This window comes from Coregonus lavaretus, assembly GCF_964263955.1.
Source record: "Coregonus lavaretus genome assembly, chromosome: 29".
Taxonomy (NCBI): Eukaryota; Metazoa; Chordata; class Actinopteri; order Salmoniformes; family Salmonidae; genus Coregonus; species Coregonus lavaretus.
In genome coordinates this window covers 39,299,034-39,320,449 of record NC_140016.1, presented here as the reverse complement: position 1 = coordinate 39,320,449, position 21,416 = coordinate 39,299,034, and the positions used below count along the sequence as shown (strand labels likewise).

Genomic DNA, 21,416 nt, shown 5'->3' with positions numbered 1-21,416 from the left:
CTTGCTCTGCCCCGGTATAAACAGTTTGCTTGCTTAACACAATTGCGATTGCGCCATCCAGTGGACGCAATTGGAACAGCAGTTTATTTTATTGAAAAATTGCAGCTCATTTTTATACTTTACAAAATCATCTCGCGGGCCAGATTAACCCTGTTTGCGGGCCTGATCCGGCCCGCGGGCCGGACGTTTGACACCCCTGCCCTAGATGTTGACATACAGAGAGACAGTAGGATTATAATCAAGACAACTGTTCATCATAATTCAAGGTGTAATTCAATCACTATTTGGTGTATGAAACTTGGTCAACATAAATATATATTTCTCTTGCTAGACAAGGCCTCAGGCAGACCTGGCATATGGTCTGAATCGAGACCATGTAAAGTACAAAGCAACCAACGGTGTCCATATACAAACAAATGCCTGATTCCACACAGCACTCCTGAGGGAAACCTTAATGGAAAGCCATGCTTCTGTACAGACTCCAGGAAGAAACCAAGGGCAGATGATGCGTTGTTGTTGGTTGCTGCACTGAGGTACATGATCTATAAGATATCATTAGGAAACTGATTGTGTAATACAAAACAATAACACATGTATACAAAAACAGCTGGGCTGTTGTATAATTCAAACCCATTTTGAATAGAAAGCATTGTATTATCCACATTGAGTCAGACAAACATTACCAACTTCAAATACCATTGGGAGATCAATCGGTTACCTTTCTTGCGAAGCCGTCTATGCCACCAAATATTACAAAGTCATATCTGTTGAAAGACCGTTTTTGGACAGTTTTGTATACTTGCCAAATCAGCTATCTTGCAGTAAAATATAACAGAGGCAGCATTGTATGGGCTATGAGTTATATGACTAAATGTGTACCCCGGAGCTGAAGGGGGTCTAAGCTTACCTGATCAACTTGTAGTTGGTGTCCACATGTATGAGGGAAAGAGGATCCCGAACAGAGTATGTTCTTCTTACAACAAATCCAAGTCAAGCCATTCTTTCCTGAGTCCCACACTCGGGTCCACTGGACTCGATGACCCAGTGCTTTCAGACGTCCTCTCACTATCCTAATTGTGGTGAACTTGTCTTGATTGTGGCCACCAGATTGTCCAGCTCCTCGTCTATCATTTGGCTGTATGTTCCCCTCACCGCGATACCGGATTCCTGCATTGGTCAGTTTGTGTTGAGATGCCAAGCATTTGGCGATGCAAGGTACATGCAGATCCATTTCAATCAGCTGTCGAAGGTGCTGTTCTGATACATTTAGTTTAGTACGTCCCATTTCACCATACAACTCATCAACAGCAATTGATGGGGCACATCTTTCTTCCATTTCAGCATTGACTAGGCTATACAGGTTGGAGAGACCCTGCACTACCTCGAGGCAAGTCTACTTGATTTGCTACTAAGCTGATGAATATAATCTCAATGGTGCAGACAAACTGTAAGTAATCAAGATTGCGTTGCATGGTCTGCTACAATCTATAAAGGAGCTTCTCTATAATGTGCTTGCCTCCACATTGCCTGTGAGGACATATGAAAATTGTAATTTGAAATTATGGCAACCAACCAGATGGTGTCAGGCAAGATTGGGTCTAGGTTTCAGGTATTGTTATGGGAATAGCTATTTAGGGTTGTCGCAGTCAAACACACACTCACTCACACACACTCTTGGCAAACATATGGACAAATCTTTCACTACGGCTGGCAGTGGCTAGCTGTAACGTTACAGACGTGCAGTCTTGCGATTCATTCCATTTGGCTAGCTAGTCTGACACCAAAGCCAGCCAACAAAGCTAACGTACTTCAAAATTGTCAGTTAAGGGTCAATCATTGATGGATATTAGATGTGTGTCAGTCTAATACACTTAATGACAAACCATGGAAAAGATATGAATTACCTGTTGCCCAAAGTTCAGCGCTGGTGTTGGTAACTGGTTCGCCATGTTTAGAACATGCGGACACAGGTGGAAAGATTTGGCACGTAGTGGTGACGTCAGGCCGTCTGGTTAAGTAGCCAATCGAAAAAAATCCTGTCTATCATGTTCATTGATTGGGTTAAGATGAACCGTCACTCCAAAACTAGTGGACCAATGGAGACTCAATCGAAAAAACTCTCAGTGAAAGCAAAGAAACAGACATCGTAAGCAAAGATATGAGTAGCGTAACCAAAAGGTAGTACATGCAGGCAAGAGCGTAGGGAAAATGGATTCGATAGGATTGGTTGTTGGGAAAGTTGAACTGAAAACGATTGTTATATTCTTTTTCAAATAATTTGTTTAATAATTTGTCATAGTTGTGCTCTCGCTTTAAAATGATTTTCTTGCAAGTTTTGGGGTTTTGCATTTGATGTCATTATTTTTGTTTACAATTCAATTGTTTGGTTTTTGATTTTGACATCCATTATTTCACCCTTCCTCAAATATCCTGTTAACATTTTCAACTTTATTTTTCATGTTTACGATGTATTGTTTGAAATTCAATACATATGGCGTGAAATTGGCCCAATACAGAGGGCGCTCAGGACGCACAGAGCGCACCCGAGTATAGCATTGTCGAATCATACAAACTTTAATGGCAGTCAAACAAAAGTCAAATGACCAAAGTTGCTAAGCTTGCTAGATAACCTCCTTTAAAAATGACAGAATATCTCCTATATTTGGCAAAACCGAGTTGATGATTAAATTATACAGATAGAAGATCAGCTCATGATAAACGGGGAGATGAAGAGTGGTAGTTTAAATATCAAGGTATCTTAATGGGGACCAACTCTGTTTAAAAAATATCCATATATACAGTTGAAGTCGGAAGTTTACATACACTTAGGTTGGAGTCATTAAAACTCGTTTTTCAACCACTCCACAAATTTCTTGTTAACAAACTATAGTTTTGGCAAGTCGGTTAGGACATCTGCTTTGTGTATGTGTAACAGTGTTGCTTCAGTCCCTCTCCTCGCCCCTACCTGGGCTTGAACCAGGGACCCTCTGCACACATCGACAACAGTCACCCTCGAAGCACCGTTACCCGTCGCTCCACAAAAGCCGCAGCCCTTGCAGAGCAAGGGAAACAACTACTTCAAGGTCTCAGAGCGAGTGACATCACCGATTGAAATGCTACACAGTGACCGTACGTACATACCCCAACCAGAAGCCATGGATTACAGGAAACATCCGCACTGAGCTAAAGGGTAGAGCTGCCGCTTTCAAGGAGCGGGACTAACCCGGATGCTTATAAGAAATCCCGCTATGCCCTCCGACGAACCATCAAACAGGCAAAGAGTCAATACAGGACTAAGATTGAATCATACTACATCAGCTCTGACGCTCGTCGGATGTGGCAGGGCTTGAAAACTATTACAGACCACAAAGGGAAGCACAGCCGCGAGCTGCCCAGTGACACAAGACTTCCAGACGAGCTAAACCACTTCTATGCTCGCTTCAAGGCAAGCAACACTGAAGCATGCATGAGAGCACCAGCTGTTCCAGATGACTATGTGATCACGCTCTCCGTAGCCGATGTGAGTAAGACTTTTAAGCAGGTCAACATTCACAAGGCTGCAGGGCCAGACGGATTACCAGGACTTGTACTCCGAGCATGTGCTGACCAACTGGCAAGTGTCTTCACTGACATTTTCAACATGTCCCTGACTGAGTCTGTAATACCAACATGTTTCAAGCAGACCACCATAGTCCCCGTGCCCAAGGACTCTAAGACAACCTGCCTAAATGACTACAGACCCGTAGCACTGACATCAGTAGCCATGAAATGCTTTGAAAGGCTGGTCATTGCTCACATCAACACCATTATCCCAGAAACCCTAGGCCCACTCCAATTTGCATACCACCCCAACAGATCCAGAGATGATGCAATCTCTATTGCACTCCACACTGCCCTTTCCCACCTGGACAAGAGGAACACCTACTTGAGAATGCTATTCATTGACTACAGCTCAGCATTCAACACCATAGTGCCCTCAAAGCTCATCACTAAGCTAAGGATCCTGGGACTAAACACCTCCCTCTGCAACTTGATCCTGGACTTCCTGACGGGCCGCCCCCAGGTGGTAAGGGTAGGTAACAACACATCTGCCACACTGATCCTCAACACGGGCGCCCCTCAGGGGTGCGTGCTCAGTCCCCTCCTGTACTCCCTGTTCACCCATGACTGCATGGCCAGGCCCGACTCCAACACCATCATTAAGTTTGCCGATGACACAACAGTGGTAGGCCTGATCACCGACAACGATGAGACAGCCTATAGGGAGGAGGTCAGAGACCTGGCCGTGTGGTGCCAGGATAACAACCTCTCCCTCAACGTGACCAAAACAAAGGAGATGATTGTGGACTACAGGAAAAAAAAGAGGACTGAGCACGCCCCCATTCTCATCGACGGGCTGTAGTGGAACAGGTTGAGAGCTTCAAGTTCCTTGGTGTCCACATCACCAATGAACTATCATGGTCCAAACACACCAAGACAGTCGTGAAGAGGGCACGACAAAGCCTATTCCCCCTCAGGAGACTGAAAAGATTTGGCATGGGTCCTTAGATCCTCAAAAGATTCTACAGCTGCACCATCGAGAGCATCCTGACTGGTTGCATCACGGCCTGGTATGGCAACTGCTTGGCCTCCGACCGCAAGGCACTACAGAGGGTAGTGCGTACGGCCCAGTACATCACTGGGGCCAAGCTTCCTGCCATCCAGGACCTCTATAACAGCGATGTCAGAGGAAGGCCCTCAAAATTGTCAAAGACTCCAGCCACCCTAGTCATAGACTGTTCTCTCTGCTACCGCACGGCAAGCGGTACCGGAGTGCCAAGTCTAGGTCCAAAAGACTTCTCAACAGCTTCTACCCCCAAGCCATAAGACTCCTGAACAGCTAATCATGGCTACCCGGACTATTTGCACTGCCCCCCCACCCCATGTTTTTCCGCTGCTGCTACTCTGGGTAGGCCTTGTGCCCAAGAGTGTATGTAAACTTCTGACCCACTGGGAATATGATGAAAGAAATTAAAGCTGAAATAAATCATTCTCTCCACTATTATTCTGACATTTCACATTCTTAAAATAAAGTGGTGATCCTAACTGACCTAAAACAGGGACTTTTTACTTGGATTAAATGTCAGGAATTGTGAAAAACTGAGTTTAAATGTATTTGGCTAAGGTGTATGTAAACATCCGACTTCAACTGTACTCTCATAATGTTTGTTGATCACACATTCTCTGCCAAAGCTCTCATATGAGCAGCATGTAGGGGAGATAGTTGTAACAATTTTTTGTCAATTTCTCAGAGATTGTTTGAGCTACTACAGTGCATTCAGAAAGTCTTCAGACCTCCACATTTGTACGTTACAGCCTTATTCTAAAATGGATTAAATTAAATTTTTCCCCACATCAATCTACACACAATACCCCATAATGACAAAGCGAAAAAAAGGTTTTTAGAAATTATGGCAAATTTATTAAAAATAAAAAACTGAGTTTATTTGTATTTGTACAGGGAAAGTGCCGGTTTTAGCCAGCCGGCTAATTTTCAACCACAGTCCCTGGGCAGGTTATTAAAAACAATTACAATAATAATAATAATAATAATAATAATAATAATAATAATAATAATAATACAGACAAACGATGAGCCATAGAACAAGCAACACGTAGCATGCAGACAGAGCAATAGCACAAAAAGCAACAAAACAAAATATATAAAAGCAACAGTGTTTCCACACCTCACAAGCTAAAGACAACATGGAAAGTATTCAGACCCTTTTCTATGAGACTCGAAATTGAGCTCAGGTGCATCCTGTTTCCATTGATCATCCTTGAGATGTTTCTACAACTTGGAGTCCACCTGTGGTAAATTGATTGGACATGATTTGGAAAGGCACACACCTGTCTATATAAGGTCCCACAGTTGACAACGCCTGTCAGAACAAAAACCAAGCCATGAGGTCAAAGGAATTGTCTGTAGAGCTCCGAGACAGGATTGTATCGAGGCACAGATCTGGGGAAGGGTACCAAAAAATGTCTGCAGCATTGAAGGTCCCCAAGAACACAGTGGCCTCCATCATTCCTAAATGGAAGAAGTTTGTAACCACCAAGACTCTTCCTAGAGCTGGCCGCCCGGCCAAACTGAGCAATCGGGGGAGAAGGGCCTTGGTCATGGAGGTGACCAAGAACCCAATGGTCCCTCTGACAGAGCTCCTGAGTTCCTCTGTGAAGATGGGAGAACTTTCCAGAAGGACAACCATCTCTGCAGCACTCCACAATCAGGCCTTTATGGTAGAGTGGCCAGACGGAAGCCACTCCTCAGTAAAAGGCACATGACAACCGGCTTGGAGTTTGCCAAAAGGCATCTAAAGGACTCTTAGACCATGAGAAACAAGATTCTCTGGTCTGATGAAACCAAGATGGAACTCTTTGGCCTGAATGCCAACCATCATGTCTGGAGGAAACCTGGCACCATCCCTACGGTGAAGCATGGTGGTGGCAGCATCATGCTGTGGGGATGTTTTTCAGCGGCAGGGACTGGGAGACTAGTCAGGATCGAGGGAAAGATGAATGAAGCAAAGTACAAAGAGATCCTTGATGAAAACCTGCTCCAGAGCGCTCAGGACCTCAGACTGGGGCGAAGGTTCACCTTCCAACAGGACAACGACCCTAAGCACACAGGCAAGACAACGCAGGAGTGGCTTCGGGACAGACTCTGAATGTCCTTGAGAGGCCCAGCCAGAGCCCGGACTTGAACCCGATCAAACATCTCTGGAGAGACCTGAAAATAGTTGTGCAGCGACGCTCCCCATCCAACCTCACAGAGCTTGAGAGGATCTCCGGAGAAGAATGGGAGAAACTCCTCAAATACAGGTGTGCCAAGCTTGTAGCGTCATACCCAAGAAGACTCGAGGCTGTAATCGCTGCCCAAGGTGCTTCAACAAAGTACTGAGTAAAGGGTCTGAATACTTATGTAAATGTCATTTAAGTTTTTTATTTTTAATAAATGTGCAAACATTTCTAAAAACCAGTTTTTGCTTTGTCATTATGGGGTATCGTTTGTAGCTTGATGAAGGGGAAAAAAACAATTTAATCAACTTTTGAATAAGGCTGTAACGTAACAAAATGTTGAAAAAGTCAAGGGGTCTGAATACTTTCCAAATGCACTGAACATTCAAAATGTGATACGAACAACTTACATCTGTCTGTTACAAATTGGTATAGGTATTATCTCTCTAAATCAAACAGACAAGGTGTGACCTTGTCTCAAATACAAGAAGAAATGTTGCAATTTACCCCACCTTCCAGGTGAAATGTAACAGTTTGAAAAAATGCAAGTGTGTGAGAGTTTGAGAGAGAGAGAGTGGTGTGTGTGAGCGGTGTATGTGTGAGCGATTAACCCTCCATTAACTGCCTTTCTCAACTAAACAACAACATCTGAACTAAACAATTGAATGTCTGTGGTGTGTGTGTGTGAGAGTTTGAGAGAGACAGAGTGGTGTGTGTGTGTGTGTGTGTGTGGTGTGTGTGTCAGTGGCGGTCAGTGCGGTGTATGATGAGGGAGGATGCTTTTTTTGTCATGAGCATGGCTTTATTTCTATTACAGCATGTTGGATGACTGTCATTTATATTCCATTCACCCAGTTCAATGTAACATTGATAGGTTTAGGCTACTACATGATACTCACATTTTTCCTATACCCATTGTCGTGGAAATTCTTACACAGGGACACTCAAAGTCAATCTTACCTTTATAGTCAGCGCACTGGAGAGGTTCCAACAAACTTAATGCACCATAGTGAACGTCTGTCAGAAGCTCTGCTCGGTCAGTCCCAGCAGTTGTCTTATATTCAGCTATATACAGGCAAGTTATATTTGCATGATTTAGCATCATTAATTAATCATTACCTTTTTGTTTCATTCATGTGACCGACCAATACCGGTTCATAACATGTGACAGACCAATACCTCACGAGGCTTCTTCTCTCTAAGCTGAGACCTTGAAACTGAGATATCTTTCGTTCTCAAAACAAGGTCTGGGCGTACTGACAAATTGCAAATACTGATAAGTGAGGATTTGTTCAATCAGTCACTTGCATGAACACAGAAATTGGTTATTAGAACAGCACATGAATAGAACACAGAAATTAGTAATAAGAAAAGCACAAGTATAACATTTCCATCACACCATTATGAGGTTGCTACAACCTAGCCTATGAATGACAGTTTACAACGTAGGTGCACACAGGTTGAGAGAAAAATTGGAGATGACAGAAAGTGACACATTCAATACCGCCTTGAACACTCTTGCCTGCATCTAGCTTATCTAGGGTGTAATCATTAGTCCAACAGTTGCAAACGAGAGTTTCTATTGAACAAATTCAGGTATTTTCATCTCCGTTTCGTTTGATTCCGTTTAAGAAACATTTTTCAACAGAATCGGTGGAATAAATACACCCCTGATCATGCATAAACACAGTTCACATTCATAGCAGCCATGTTGTATTCCTTCTCACCTCTATGCACTCTCCTCCTCTCACCTTCAATGAACAACACATCAGCTGTATGTGACCAGGAGAAAAAACCTTTCCAAGCCAAACCATATCATAACCGCTACACACAGCCTACATCGTTGTCTCCATATTAGCTAAAGTAACGTCCTAGTCAGCATAGCTAATAGAACTAATGCGTTAGTAAACCCGCTACAATCATGCAGTAACGTTACAGTGTGTAGTCAGTAAGCAGTTACACCGGCTGGCCCCGGTGGCAATACATTTATAAAACCAAAAGCTTACCTTGACTTGGAAGAGTTCCAGTGTTGTGTTGGATAGTCATAGCCAGCTACCTAAGATAGCATCCCTCTGTTTGAGCCGGGTGTTTGAGTAACTAAACTAGCCAGCTGTATTTGCTAGCTAAGTAAGTGAAACTGAAAGTGAAACAAATTTACAATCTCTCGCTCTTGCTTCTCCTTCATTTTTGAAGAAATGAATTTGGTCAGCTATTGTCTTTCTCTCTCTTTGAGTCAACCACTCACCACATTTTATTCACTGCAGTGCTAGCTAGCTGTAGCTTATGCTTTCAGTACTAGATTCACTCTCTGATCCTTTGACTGGGTGGACAACATGTCAGTTCATGCTGCAAGAGCTCTGATAGGTTGGAGGACGTCCTCCGGAAGTTGTCAAAATTACTGTGTAAGTCTATGGAAGTGGGTGAGAACCAACAGCCTCCTAGGTTTTGTATTCAAGTCAATGTATCAAGAGGAGGACGGAAGCTAGCTGTATTGTTGGATAATGTGATATAAAAATGTTTGCTAATCTGGTGCTGCGCAATGTGAAGAGTGGAAATGTGAAGAGTGGAAATGGGACAGTACCGGGAACCCAGTTACCCATGTTAATCCCGCTTCACTGTGGGGATGGTGTTCTCGGGGTGATGAGAGGTGTTGGGTATGCGCCAGACATAGCGTTTTCCTTGATGGCCAAAAAGCTCAATTTTAGTCTCATCTGACCAAAGTACCTTCTTCCATATGTTTGGGGAGTCTCCCACATGCCTTTTGGCGAAAACCAAACGTGTTTGCTTATTTTTTTCTTTAAACAATGGCTTTTTTTCTGGCTACTCTTCCATAAAGCCCAGCTCTGTGGAGTGTACGGCTTAAAGTGGTCCTATGGACAGATACTCCAATCTCCACTGTGGAGCTTTGCAGCTCCTTCAGGGTTATCTTTGGCCTCTTTGTTGGCTCTCTGATTAATGCCCTCCTTGCCTGGTCTGTGAGTTTTGGTGGGCGGCCCTCTCTTGGCAGGTTTGTTGTGGTGCCATAGTCTTTCAATTTTTTTATAATGGATTTAATGGTACTCCGTGGGATGTTCAAAGTTTCTGGATATTTTTTACAAACCAACCCAACCCCTGTACTTCTCCACAACTTTGTCCCTGACCTGTTTGAAGCGCTCCTTGGTCTTTATGGTGCCGCTTGCTTGGTGGTGTCCCTTGCTTAGTGGTGTTGCAGACTCTGGGGCCTTTCAGAACAGGTGTATATATACTGAGATCATGTGACACTTAGATTGCACACAGGTGGACTTTATTTAACTAATTATGTGACTTCTGAAGGTAATTGGTTGCACCAGATCTTTTTATTTAGGGGCTTCATAGCAAAGGGGGTGAATACATATGCACGCAACACTTTTCCGTAATTTTTTCTTGAAACAAGTACTTTTTTTCATTTCACTTCACCAATTTGGACTATTTTGTGTATGTCCTTTACATGAAATCCAAATAAAAATCAATTTACATTACAGGTTGTAATGCAACAAAATAGGAAAAACGCCAAGGGGGATGAATACTTTTGCAAGGCACTGTATCTGTACACAATTCCTGGAAGCTGAAAATGTCCCAGATCTTCCACGGCCTGTATACTCACCAGACATGTCACCCATTGAGCATGTTCAGGATGCTCTGGATCGACGTGTACGACAGTGTGTTCCAGTTCCCGCCAATATCCAGCAACTTCGCACAGCCATTGAAGAGGAGTGGGACAACATTCCACAATCAACAGCCTGATCAACTCAACAGGCAAATGGTGGTCACACCAGATACTGACTGGTTTACTGATCCACACACCTACCTAAAAAGGTATCTGTGACCAACAGATGCATATTTGTATGCCCAGTCATGTGAACTCCATAGATTAGGGCCTAATGAATTTACATCAATTGATCAATTTCCTTAAATGAACTGTAACTCAGTAAACATTTTGAAATGTGTTCAATGTAGTTTGTAGGCCAAACCGTTTGGACGCTAAAGAAGTTTTCATGAGAAGACCCATTTTCGGGATGTCTCATGGTCTGACAAACACCACCGTAGCTTGGCCACCTTCCACCGCAGATGTGGAAGGCCGACATAAACGGATGTGGGAGATTGAGACAGCCCATGCAAAAAAACATCTCTAGTTTAAATTGATGGATTTAGCTGGGGATTTTTTTATTATTATGTTACTTAGATTGACACACAGGTGCATCAATAGATGGGGCGGCAGGTAGCTTAGTGGTTAAGAGCGTTGTGCCAGTAACCAAAAGGTCGCTGGTTCTAATCCCCGAGCCGACTAGGTGAAAAATCTGTCGATGTGCCCTTGAGCAAGGCACTTAACCCTAATTGCTCATGTAAGTCGCTCTGGATAAGAGCGTCTGCTGAATGACTAAAATGTAAATGTAATAGACTTAAGAGTTGTAATATTAATCTGTTAGCTATAATTTAATTGATAAACAAAGGAAACAACAAAGTCCCACGAAAAATCAGACAGATTATTTATTACTTACAGAAACATGGAACAAAACAAAGCAAAAGGAAAAATTTAATTTCTGTTCGTGTACATGGATTTGTTAATGTGCATACTCACAAATCTTAAACTGTGAGTGAGAATGAGTTTTCTTCCTGTTTCTGTGTGTGATTTTATGGTATAGACAAGTGGCCTTTGAGACACTTCTAGCATTTGCTACCTTTGAAAGCAGTAAACTGGTTGGATTAGAACTGAACGCTCACTGGTATCCAAGTGTGTGTCACAACTGTTAACATAAAATACAGACAAGCAAATGAAAATTTGCAGTGCTTGTGACCTCTTCATCTCTTCTTTCACGTACTCTCTCTCTGTGTCGCTCAAAAGAACAGTCCTCTCATCCTCCGGCCGATGCCCTGTCTATCGTACAAGACGTTGAACTTGTTGATGAACTGGTTCATGCTGTTGCAGGTCTTAGTGATGGTACCTAGGTAAGCCATGAGGCCCACATCATTGCATTGCTGAGGATAGAAAGAAGGTGATTCATATGCTTTTACAGTACTTTGCCAATCCAACCCGTCTAAGCTTGCTCAAATAATTAAACTACCCTTATTGAGTGATTTAAAGGAGGATATTCGACAAACTTATATTAATTCACAAAAATGTATGTTCTTTAACCTGACAACTTTGCAGACTATCACATTACTAAGGCTATAATCTAAAAACAAAAGCACACCTATGTTCACACCAGGAGCTGAGTTTTGCCAAGTGCCTAAGTGGGGACAACTTACATCGTAGAAGTCAGTCTTGAATTTGATGGTGCTGAGAACAGGCAGTCTATGGCACAAGGCGTTGGCTTCTCTGAGGATCTCGTGGTTAAATGGCACCTCTCCTGGGTCGTACCAAATCAGAAGGGGAGAGTGTGTTAACAAAAGAGAGCATGAGGGAAGAAATATACACAGATAAGAAAGTTGTTGGGATATACAGTGCATTCGGAAAGTATTCACACCCATTGACTTTTTCCACATTTTGTTACGTTACAGACTTATTCTAAAATTCATCAAATTGTTATTTTCCCTCATCATTCTACACACATACCCCATAATGACAAAGCAAAAACAGGTTATACATTTTTGCAAATTTGTTAAAAATAAAAAACGGAAATATTACATTTACATAAGTATTCAGACCCTTTACTCAAGTACTTTGTTGAAGCACCTTTGGCAGCGATTACAGCCTCGAGTCTTCTTCGGTATGACGCTACAAGCTTGGCACACCTGTATTTGGGGAGTTTCTCCCATTCCTCTCTGCAGATCCTCTCAAGCTCTGTCAGCTTGGATGGGGAGTGTTGCTGCACAACTATTTTCAGGTCTCTCCAGAGATGTTTGATCGGGTTCAAGTCTGGGCTCTGGCTGGGCCTCTCAGAGACTTGTCCCGAAGCCACTCCTGCGTTGTCTTGGCTGTGTGCTTAGTGTCGTTGTCCTGTTGGAAGGTGAACCTTCGCCCCAGTCTGAGGTCCTGAGCGCTCTGGAGCAGGTTTTCATCAAGGATCTCTCTGTACTTTGCTCCGTTCATCTTTGCCTCGATACTGACTAGTCTCCCAGTCCCTGCCGCTGAAAATCATCCCCACAGCATGATGCTGCCACCACCACCGTGCTTCACCGTAGGGATGGTGCCAGGTTTTCTCCAGACGTGACGCTTGGCATTCAGGCCAAAGAGTTCAATCTTGGTTTCATCAGACCAGATAATCTTGTTTCTCATGGTCTGAGAGTCTTTAGGTGCCTTTTGGGAAACTCCAAGCAGGCTGTCATGTGCCTTTTACTGAGGAGTGGCTTCCGTCTGGCCACACTACCATAAAGGCCTGATTGGTGGAGTACTGCAGAGATGGTTGTCCTTCTGGAAGGTTCTCCCATCTCAACAGAGGAACTCTAGAGCTCTTGAGTTCTTGGTCACCTCCCTGACCAAGAACCCTGACTCAGTGACGTGTGGGTTTTCAAGCATGAACTGCTCGTTTCAAGTCCTGCCACAACATCTCAATTGGGATTAGGTCTGGACCCCAAACCATCACACCACCACCACCATGCTTGACCTTTGGTATGATGTTCTTACTGTGGAATGCAGAGTTTGGTTTTCGCCAGGCATTACTGGAACCATGTCGTCCAAAAAGTTATACTTTTGAATCATCTGTCCATAGAACGTTCTTCTAAGAGTCTTGATGATCATCCAGGTGCTTTTTGGCAAACTTGAGTCAACTTTTTGGACGAGATGGGTCCCATTATGCCTGGCGAAAACCAAACACTGCATTCCACAGTAAGAACATCATACCAAAGGTCAAGCATGGTGGTGGTGGTGTGATGGTTTGGGGATGCTTTGCTGCCTCAGGACCTGGACGACTTGCCTTAATAGAAGGAACCATTAATTCTGCTCTGTATCAGAGAATTCTACAGGAGAATGTCAAACCATCCGTCTGTGAGCCGAAGCTGAAGTGCAGCTGGGTCATGCAGCAAGACAATGATCCAAAACACACAATCAAGTCTACATGAAAATAGCTAAAAAGCAACAAATTGGAAGTTTTGGAATGGCCTAGTCAAAGTCCAGACCTAATCCCAATTGAGATGTTGTGGCAGGACAGTTCTTGCTTGAAAACCCAAATGTCACTGAGTTAAAGCAGTTCTGCATGGAAGAGTGGGCCAAAATTCCTCCACAGCGACGTGAGAGACTGATCAACAACTACAGGAAGCATTTGGTTGGAGTCATTGCAGCTAAAGGTGGCACAACCAGTTATTGAGTGTAAGGGGGCAATTACTTTTTCACACAGGGGAATTGGGTGTTGCATAACTTTGTTTATGAAATAAATATGTAATTGTTGTGTTATTTGTTCACTTATGTTCCCTTTATCTAATATCAGGTTTTGGTTGAAGATCTGATAACATTCAGTATCACAAATATGCAAAAGTAAAGAAAATTAGAAAGGGGGCAAATACTTTTTCATAGCACTGTATGTAAATATGGTATCTGTTTTTTATTTGTAATACATCTGCTAAAAATTCTAAACCTGTTTTCGCTTTGTCATTATGTGGTATTGTGTGTAGATTGCTTAGGATTTTTTTGTTTATTAAATCCATTTTAGAATAAGGCTGTAGCGTAACAAAATGTGGAAAAAGTCAAGGGATCTGAATACTTTCCGAAGGATGCTGAGAGACCATATTGGGTTTTTTAAAGAAAGGGCTGGAAAGAAAGGGAAGGTAATAAAAGCATATTCTTTCCAGACTCACTTGAATATTCATTCTTTCTGTCTTTCATCCCTCATCACACAGAGACAGCGGTTCTCTCACCTGCTTCCACTGCTTTGACGTATTCCAGGATGACTTTAACCCTGCTGTGTAGCATCTTAATTGCACTGTGTTGGGCTATGAGATGTTCTGCCACTGAACAGAAGAGACACAGATAACAGGGAGAAAGTGTTTATGAGTGGCAGATAGTTAGCTGGGGATGCGTTTTAAGATGGTGGACCTTGTAGACGGGGGGGTATAGGCAGCCGTAACTATAGTTACCTGTTGAATTCTCCCCCGTGCCTGTGGCTGTCATGCGAGCCACGTGGTCCACTCCGATTCGTTCCGCCTCTTCTGTGGCCAGAGTGTACCCCAGCTCAGCAAACAACATGGTCGCCTGGGATTGGGCAAGATAGGACAGCCAAGCTTACAAATCAGCCACTCGTACTAATCACAGTGATGTGTGTGTGTGTGGTGGGAGAGCTTGAGTTACCTCTCCGTTGATGATGTCGATGACAGACTCGTACACATTGACAGGGAGCTGGGAGAGACAGGACATATGTTTGAATTACCATATGTACTATATCACAGTCAAGTAACTGTCTTACATCAAAGTAAGTAACAATTTCATTTAAAGATGGATTCCGTATTAGGGGAAACAGTGCCACTGTCCGCCCCAGCACCTTTGTTATTGGTTTTGTGGACAGAATGGAGGTGAGGTGCATCGAGCAGTGTGTAAAAAAAAAATACAGTACATATTCTGCTGCTCTATCACGCATGCAATGTTGTCAGAGGGAAAAAAACAGTGTTTGTTTTTTGCAGTAACTTTTTTGTTGTAATATCCCAAACAGACAGTTTCACCATTAAGATTCCAGCTTTAAGAATATTGTTTTCTACATTAACCCATAAGAGTCTAAGCCCTGTCTAAGCCAGGGGAGGGAGGGGGGGGTTCTACTAAGCTATATGATCATACCAAGGATAATTTTGCTATTTGATTTTGAATTTTAAGACCCCTTAAAGTAAAACATTTTTATAAAAAAATTGTTTGATGAAAATGTTTATTTGGCCTTACTGCTATTAGCCCATACAAACATATTGAATAACAGATTCACTATATGGAACAACAGATAGTCCCCCCCAAAAAAATCTAAAGGAAGTTGGTTCTGAAGTGCCTATCCTATTTCTGAGAGATATAGGAAAGATCAGGAAACCTTTTTTGTATTTAACCCCTTATTTTTGTCACTAAACAGTCTCCATATACTTTCATAAATGTTTTCAACTGGTACCAGGGGACCTTCAGACAAGTCTTGTGAGGCCTGTGGGTGTCCTAGAGGGGTCATAATAGTGTGTAGCCCAAACTGTTCAAACGCTACAGACAGAAGTTAGCAGATCGGCTGTACCGACTTCAGACGAGTCCCAAGACGCTTTTAAGGGTCATAGAGCAAAACGGAGAACATCGTGTTCGTGAGTCTCATCTTTCCATAGAGGGGTCATAATAGTTTGTAGGCCAAACCGTTAGCACGCTACATATGATTTTGTGAGAAGACCGATTTTCGGGATGTCTCATGGTCTGACAAACACTGCTCTAGCTCTGTCACCTTTCACTGCAAACGCGGAAGTGTTACATAGGTGGATGCGGTGGATTGAGAACCATTCAATGCAAAAAAACATACTGTATATCCAGTGGGTTTTGGGGGCGAGGAGTCAAGGGAGTGCAATTGAGATTCTCCCTTAGCCTCTATTGGTTGACCTAGCTAGCTATAGCTAGGCTACTCATGATGTATTGCTTGTTTGTTTTTTTGCTTTAGAATTGTTTTATGTTATGAAAAGCGCTATAGAAGTTTAATAATTTTTTTTAATTAAATATAAACAATTCCAAATGAGAAACTCACATCTGTGTGTTTGGTCATTGGGTTGAGCTTGAGGAAGAGAGGACTCTCAATGATCTCACACACCTGAAGTGAAGAGAGAAGAAAGGCCAATAAGGAAACCGCATACTGTTGGCCAAACAACCTCAACTGACATTTACATATGATCTTTCAAATCACAACAATTCACTGACCAATTAGAGTAAAAGTTAATTTTATCATGCCTCTAATTTCTCCCAAATGGAACATGCCCAACCTCATGGAAAATTAAATGTAGTCCCCTTTGCTCTGCCTACCTGCTTGTGAATGTGGATGTCTGATTGGTCACAAGGACCACCTGTGGTATACCAGCCGAGGAATTCCATGTCCTTGAAAACCTGTTTGACTGAGAGACAGGTCAAGAGGTCAGGTGCCATATGAATCAAGCAGAGTAGGAACGCTGATCTGGGATCAGGTCCCCTACTAAGGTCATCTTATTAATTGTGATCTAAAAAGGCAAAACTTATCATAGACCAGAACTCCTAATGAGGTTTAGTTCCACTTATCACACCAAGGGCTTCAAGCACAAGCCTACTATGACATTTTTCGCTTCAGAGATGGTGTGGAAACCATGACACGGCACAGCACAACATACATCATCATCATCACTTTTCATATTGCACTTTCACCACCATCAGTAATCAAGGGGAGTAAATGCCATCTGACCTTTTCTTTGCAAGGTAGGTTAGTGAAATGAACACACACACAGTGGATTTATGACGAGACTCACATTGCTCCTCCTTGGTGTAGTAGTACTCCTTGTCAATGTGTGCTCGGTCATCTACCAATTGATGAAGCAGCTCAAAGGAGTTCATCACCTCAATGTTTCTACCCTCCTGCTTCCCGATCAGGGCGCCAATCACTGGGTGAGAAGGAAAAGATGAAATGCAACATAAGACAGCTGATTGGAATGGATACACATATAGGCTATAGCAAAGGCCATTGAAACTTTCATTAACTGTAACCTAGGGCTGTGACGGCCATGGAATTTTGGATAACGGTAATTGGCCAGCCAAATGACTGCGGTCTCCGTAATAACTGTTAGAATAGGAGCAGTTTTTTTGGACACATTTTCTCCTCTCCTCCTGACTGCATGTGCTGCCATAGAAATAGAAGGAATAGAATGGGGGTCCCCTTCAAATCAATGCTGGCATAATGGGTGGACTGGCGGCCATTGTGAGTGTACCCATAGGAGCAAAGCAAAAAGTAAAATATGTGCTAAAATATGTGCTGTGATTTGTTGATTCAACTCAACTGATATTACAAAAAATACATTCCATTGCACGAGCCACCACATGATCATTTGAATGAACATTCTGCATTAAAGGAAATTACTGCATCACAATACTAGGCAGCCATTGTGAGTGTACCCATGAGTTCACCAGTCCAATTGGTTCCAAGCACATTCTAGTCATTCTATTTCTGTGTGCTAATAAATTGAAGAGGGTGTTGCCTAGGCAACCGAAGCCTTGTTTGCTCGTTTCAGCAAGGAGCAAAGAAGCTTCATCGCGTTGTTAAGAGTCATGTTACAGCCGAAACGGACCTGAATGCACAAATGCCCGGTGGTCCCATCTTCAGTGATCTGTTCGTCCCACACAACAAAAGGGGTATTTAAATAACCATCTTCATCCATAACCGTCGGTTACTCGGTTATATGGTAATTGTAGCAGCACTTCTGTAACCTCTCCCATGTAAGATTCCCTTCCCACTGTTGATGTGTTTGTTCTCTTGCAGTTTCTTAACTACACTGAACAAAAATATAAAAACGCAACATGTAGAGTGTTGGTCCCATGATTCATGAGCTGAAATAAAAGATCTCCGAAATGTTCCATACCCACAAAAAGCTTATTTCTCAAAAAAAATGTGCACACATTTGTTGACTTTCCTGTTAGTGAGCATTTCTCCTTTCCCAAGATAATCCATCCATCTGACAGGTGTGGCATATCAGGAAGCAGATTAAACAGCATGATCATTACAAAGGTGCACCTTGTGCTGAGGACAATAAAAGGCCACGAAAATATGCAGTTGTCAAACAACACAATGCCACAGATGTCCCATGTTTTGAGGGAGCGTGCAATTGGCATGCTGACTGCAGGAATGTCCACCAGAGCTATTGCCAGATAATGTAATGCTCATTTCTCTCCCATAAGTTGTTTTTAGAGAATTTGGCAGTACGTCCAACCGGCCTCACAACCACAGACCACGTGTAACCCCGCCAGCCCAGGTCCTCCACATCCGTATTCTTCACCTGTGGGATTGTCTGAGACCAGCCACCCGGACAGCTAAGGAAACTGTTGGGTTGCACAACTGAAGAATTTCTGCACAAACTGTCAAAAACTGTCTTTGAGAAACTAATATGCGTGCTCGTCATACTCAGCAGGGTCTTCACCTGACTGCAGTTCGGCGTCGTAACCGACTTCAGTGGGAAAATGTTCACCTTCGATGGCCACTGGCACACTGGAGAAGTGTGCGCTTCACGGATGAATCCTGGTTTCAACTGTACCGGGCAGATCCTCGTGTGGGAGAGCGGTTTGCTGACGTCAATGTTGTGAACAGAGTGCGCCATGGTGGCGGCGGGGTTATGGTATGGGCAGGCATAAGCTACCGACAACTAACAAAATTGCATTTTGAATGCACAAGAGATACCGTGACGAGATCCTGAGGCCCATTGTCGTGCCATTCATCCGCCGCCATCACCTCATGTTTCAGCATGATAATGCACAGCCCCATGTCGCAAAGATCTGTACACAATTCCTGGAAGCTGAAGATGTCCCAGTTCTTCCATGGCCTGCATACTCACCAGACGTCACCCATTGAGCATGTTCAGGATGCTCTGGATCGACGTGTACGACAGCGTATTCCAGTTCCCGCCAATATCCATCAACTTTGCACAGCCATTGAAGAGGAGTGGGACAACATTCCACAGGCCACAATCAACAGCCTGATCAACTCTATGTGAAGGAGATGTGTCGCACTGCATGAGGCAAATGGTGGTCACACCAGATGCAGACTGGTTTCCTGATCCACGCCCCTACTATTTTTTTTTGGTATCTGTGACTAACAGATGCATATCTGTATTCCCAGTCATGTGAAATCCATAGATTAGGGCCTAATTAATTAATTTCAATTGACTGATTTTCTTATATGAACTTTAACTCAGTAAAATCTTTGAAATTGTGGCATGTTGCGTTTATATTTTTAACTATCGTCTTAACTTTTTTCCAAAGTATTTCAACAATATACTGAACCAATTTCAATCTCTCTCATCCCCATCCCATTGTCCATTATTCCATGCCAAATGCAAGACTGTATAGAACTATTGGTATACTTGAAAACTTATCAGCTCACATACCCTGCATGGGCCGCCCCTCCTGGGAGCGGATGCGAATCCAGTGGTCTGAGATGTTGAGGATGACTAGAGGATGCAGGGCAACAGAGACACTCCCGGTGACCCCAGAGGCCATAACACTGGGGCTGGCTGTGGGACAAACAGAAAGAGGGTGGGTTTCCTTTACTGTTGGTCATCGCAGCCAAACATGGCCTAAGCACGACCACTTGCTTTTGAGCAAACAAAGCATCTGTGTTCTTGTCTTGAATATTGTTGTTTTCTTTAGATGGATGTTACAATATCAGTGTGCAGTTGAAGTGAGCTCAGCAGAGCTTTGATTTATCAGCAATGCTTTTCCAATTGACATGTTAAAAGATGTGATCATGAAGCTAGCTAATAACAGCTGAAACTAACTACTAGCTAGGTGTGGAGGACCAATTACTGCGCTGTAATTAAGCTAGCTAAGAAAGCAAAATAGTTAGCTAACTAGCTAGCAATTGATAAGCTAACATTATTTGTTTACATTGCCGATGTTTAGTTAGCTAACTACTATGGACGGACCAATCAATGTGTGACAGTTGAGGTCAACTATTACCTAGATAGTTAGCTAACAATCAAATATTAACTAAAATTGTTTTGAAATTGCAGAGTTAATAATTAGGGCTGGGAATGGCCAGATACCTCACGAAAAAATATTATCACGATACGATATGTATTGCGATTCTCACGATCCAAACATATTGCTGACCATACAGTATGTCTGCTGCAGAGGGACAAGAGAGAGTCATGATAAATACAATTTCTGAAAACAAATGGTCACCCTATTTAAAAAGATGGAAAACAAGCTACACTCTTAGTAAAAAGGTGAAATCAAGAACTTAAAAGGGTTCTTTGGCTGTCCCCATAAGTTAACCTTTTGAAGAACCCTTATCGGTTCCAGGTAGACTGCTTTTGGTTCCAGGTAAAAACCCTTTTGGTTCTAAGTAAAACCTTTTGGTTCAAGGTAAAACCCATTTTTGGTGCAAGGTAAAACCCTTTCCACAGAGGGCCCTACATAGATCCCAAAAAGGGTTCTACCTGAAACCAAAAAGGGTTCTACCTGGAACCAAAAAGGGTTCTACCTGGAACCAAAAAGGGTTTCTCCTATGGGGACAGCAGAATAACCTTTTACCTTTTTTTCTAAGAGTGTATGAAGGAAAACTACTGGAGTTTTGGTGCAGGTACTGCAAACTAGCGCAAAAATTATATTCCAATATTGTCAAAACATACGATATATCCTCCAAAATAATATCCCGATATGTAACTGTATCGATTTTTCCCCCCATCACTACTAATAATACCGGTATACAGTACACACAAATACTGTACAGCCACGTTAGCTAGCTAGCTACGCTAACTAAAGTTAGCTAGCCTCGCTGAAGTAACGTTAGAGAACGCAAAGGCGAAATAATGGCAAGCTAAACATGAGCTAACACCATCGACAAAAGAGTATAGTTAGCACCAACACAATATATATACAACCTTGTCATAATCAGATAAATCCATTGTGCTTATGGATATTATTACCTGCCCCATCCACTTCCATTCCACCACCATTGCTCGTCGCCATCTTGTCCGACTGACAGCTGCGCAAGCGCAGTAGAACAATGCGTTTTTTC

At 42.8% G+C, this 21,416-nt stretch overlaps 1 protein-coding gene across 1 annotated transcript; it reads right to left on the bottom strand.

Annotated features, from left to right (window-relative positions):
• Window positions 1-11,265: 11,265 nt before the first annotated feature.
• LOC311105065 (COP9 signalosome complex subunit 6) lies at window positions 11,266-21,392 on the bottom strand. The gene is made up of 10 exons (XM_084147056.1): window positions 21,325-21,392; window positions 19,783-19,908; window positions 17,161-17,292; window positions 16,688-16,776; window positions 16,416-16,478; window positions 15,017-15,064; window positions 14,806-14,920; window positions 14,587-14,679; window positions 12,043-12,143; window positions 11,266-11,772 (listed from the first exon to the last, which is right to left on the bottom strand). The coding sequence occupies exons 1-10, from the start codon at window positions 21,365-21,367 to the stop codon at window positions 11,632-11,634; spliced, it is 951 nt and encodes a 316-aa protein (XP_084003182.1). The 5' UTR covers window positions 21,368-21,392; the 3' UTR covers window positions 11,266-11,631.
• Between the last annotated feature and the right edge of the window lie 24 nt (window positions 21,393-21,416).

What these genes read in the sequence shown, in the direction of transcription:
- LOC311105065 (XM_084147056.1), bottom strand. Translation starts at nt 21,367, where the DNA reads ATGGCGACGAGCAATGGTGGTGGAATGGAAGTGGATGGGGCAG. An exon ending in AATGGAAGTGGATGGGGCAG is followed by an intron (nt 19,909 to 21,324) that starts GTAATAATATCC and finishes TTTGTCCCACAG; the next exon opens with CCAGCCCCAGTGTTATGGCC. An exon ending in CAATGACCAAACACACAGAT is followed by an intron (nt 15,065 to 16,415) that starts GTGAGTTTCTCA and finishes TGTCTCTCCCAG; the next exon opens with CTCCCTGTCAATGTGTACGA.